The sequence below is a fragment of the Eimeria maxima genome, genomic scaffold (genome assembly GCF_000499605.1).
Source record: "Eimeria maxima Weybridge genomic scaffold, Emw_scaff1703, whole genome shotgun sequence".
Taxonomy (NCBI): Eukaryota; Apicomplexa; class Conoidasida; order Eucoccidiorida; family Eimeriidae; genus Eimeria; species Eimeria maxima.
The window spans coordinates 2,501-5,000 of NW_013564619.1; the positions used below are offsets into that span (position 1 = coordinate 2,501).

General features: G+C 42.7%; 1 protein-coding gene across 1 annotated transcript in view; it reads right to left on the bottom strand.

The window, feature by feature from the left end:
• EMWEY_00055000 (hypothetical protein, conserved) overlaps positions 1–2,500 on the bottom strand; it is a gene marked incomplete at both ends in the record, with an annotated part of 4,081 nt that overhangs the window by 94 nt on the left and 1,487 nt on the right. Inside the window, 4 exons of the mRNA XM_013480183.1 lie at positions 328–337; positions 567–659; positions 885–956; positions 1,132–2,034. Coding sequence (XP_013335637.1) covers positions 328–337; positions 567–659; positions 885–956; positions 1,132–2,034 — 1,078 coding nt within the window. The remainder of the gene's footprint in view (positions 1–327; positions 338–566; positions 660–884; positions 957–1,131; positions 2,035–2,500) is intronic.

Genomic DNA, 2,500 nt, shown 5'->3' on the forward strand with positions numbered 1-2,500 from the left:
AATATATATATTATTTATTCAGGTGTATAGGCAGCTCTTTATTCAGGTATCTATGCATATCTTTTTTATTTATTTTATATATTTATTTATTTAATTAATTTATTTAATTTATTTAACTTATTTAATTTATTTATTTATATATTTATACTATTTATTTATTTTATTTATTTATTTATTAATTTATTTATTAATTTATTTATATTTGTATATTTACCTCCAATAAAAGAAGCAAGAGAAGGAAAAATAAATTCAATTTGTTTACTAAATGTCTTTGTAGATCTACCAATAATTAAACCCAATAAAAATGATAAAGGAAGACCTAATGACCATGTTGCTCCTGTATATATACACCCTAAACCCTAAACCCTAAACCCTAAACCCTAAACCCTAAACCCTAGGTGGGAACAATAGAAAAGAATAAATATATTGTGGAGGGTATAGAAGAAGAAAAAGGCAAATAAATAATATATACACTAAGGTTTAGGGTTTATATAAACCCTTATAGAATATTTATAAGGGATCTACAAATTAGGGTTTAGGGTTTAGGGTTTAGGGTTTAGACGGACCAAGGAGGAGGAGGGCATCATGTAATTCTGTTCTTAATCTTTGGGGTTCTAAGACAGGACATCTTTTTGAGCAAATAGGTACACGACCAGAAGCTGCAAAACCCCAAACCCTAAACCCTAAACCCTAAACCCTAGGAAACCCTAAACCCTAGGAGACACTAAACCCTAGGAAACCCTAAAACCCTAGTAAACCACAAAACATAAACCCTAATATAAGGACGCAGTGGCACTGCTCTCTCTTGCTTCCTCTTAGCTATAATTGTACTGTTGAGCTAAACCCTAAACCCTAAACCCTAAACCCTAAACCCTCTTCCTCACCATCACAAGAAAATATTCGCGGATGAAAACCCTCCAAATCAACTCTTCTCTCCAACTCTTCCTCCGTTTGTTCTGCACCCACAAACCCTAAACCCTAAACCCTAAACCCTAAACCCTAAACCCTAAACCCTAGACCCTAGACTCCAAACCTTAATAAACCCTCGGGTGTCCCGTATATCGTCTTCCTCGTGGTAATCGGCTACAGACAATAGTGTTAATTGTTTAGGGTTTAGGGTTTAGGGTTTACCAATATAAGAGAGAGCAGGAGAAAAAGGGTCTAGTAGGGTTTGCTGTAATTCCTCAGGAAGACAAACCCTAAAATTATTTTTATTAAATAAAAAGAAAACCCCCGAGGGGTCAACAAGAGGAAAGTAGCGCATGCTGCGTGCAGCTATATTCTCTGCTGCTGCTGCTGCTGCTGCTGCTGCTGCTGCTGCTGGTGATGTTACTGTTGCTGTTGTTGCTGCTGCTGGTGCTGCTGCTGATGTTATTGCTGCTGCTGCTGCTGGTGATGATGCTGGTACACCTGCTGCTGCTGCTCCTCCTCCAGAGGCGCTATCTCTTGCTGCTGCTGCTGTTGCTGCTGCTGCTGCTGTTGCTGCTGCTGTTGCTGTTGCTGCTGTTGGTGCTGCTGCTGCTGTTGCATGCGCGGGAGAACTGCTCCCCCTGCCGTCTGCTGCAGCGTCTCCTCCCTCCTCAGGCTGTTGGTTCTGCTGCTGCTGCTGCTGCTGCTGCTGCTGTTCTTGTTCCTGCTGCTGCTGCTGCTGCTGCTGTACAATAGTCCAGTCCTGTAGTGTCTGTGCATGCTCTAATGTAATATATTTAAGACAGCATGCACATTTAACGAGTCTCCTTTTGCATGCACGCTCGTGCTGCTGCTGCTGCTGCTGCAGCAGCAGCAAATCTCTTCGTAGATGCCGCAGCAAACGTCTGTGCTCCTTCTGTAGATCTTGTAGATCTAGCAGCAAACGTTCTGTTGCTGCTGTTGCTGCTTCTGCTTCCTCTGCTGCACCTTGTGCTGCAGCAACTTCTGCTGCTGCTGCACCAACATCTGCTGCTGCTGCTGCTTCAGCAGCAGCAGCAGCAGCAGCAGCAGCAGAATCCTCCCCCCAACCATAACCATCACGAGTATCAGCAATTGCCTGTGTTGCTACCTTTGTTGCATGCGCAACAGCAGCAGCAGCAGCAGGAAGGAATAAATTGTCTCTTTTTTCCTTAATAAATAAATATATTCTTTTTTTTTTATTTATTTGTTTATTTATATATAATATTTTCTTTATTGTTCTCCTGTCTCCTCGCTGCAGCAGGAAGGGACACCCGAAGCTAGCGAAGCAGCAAGGGCTATAATCACATAAATGTTGCTGATGGTAAGATAGCCTGCAGCAGCAGCAGCAGCAACAGCAGCAGCAAATGCAATAAATGCAGCAAATGCAGCAAATGCAGCAGCAGCAGCAGCAGCAGCAGCAGCAGAAGGGGAAAAGAAAGAAGCAGAAACAGCAGCAGGAGTAAAAACACAACGGTAGCAGCAAATCAGCAGCAACAAACGCAGCAAAAACAGCAGCAGCAGCAGCATCCCCCACCCCCGCAACAACTAGCAGCAGCAGCAGCAGCAGCAA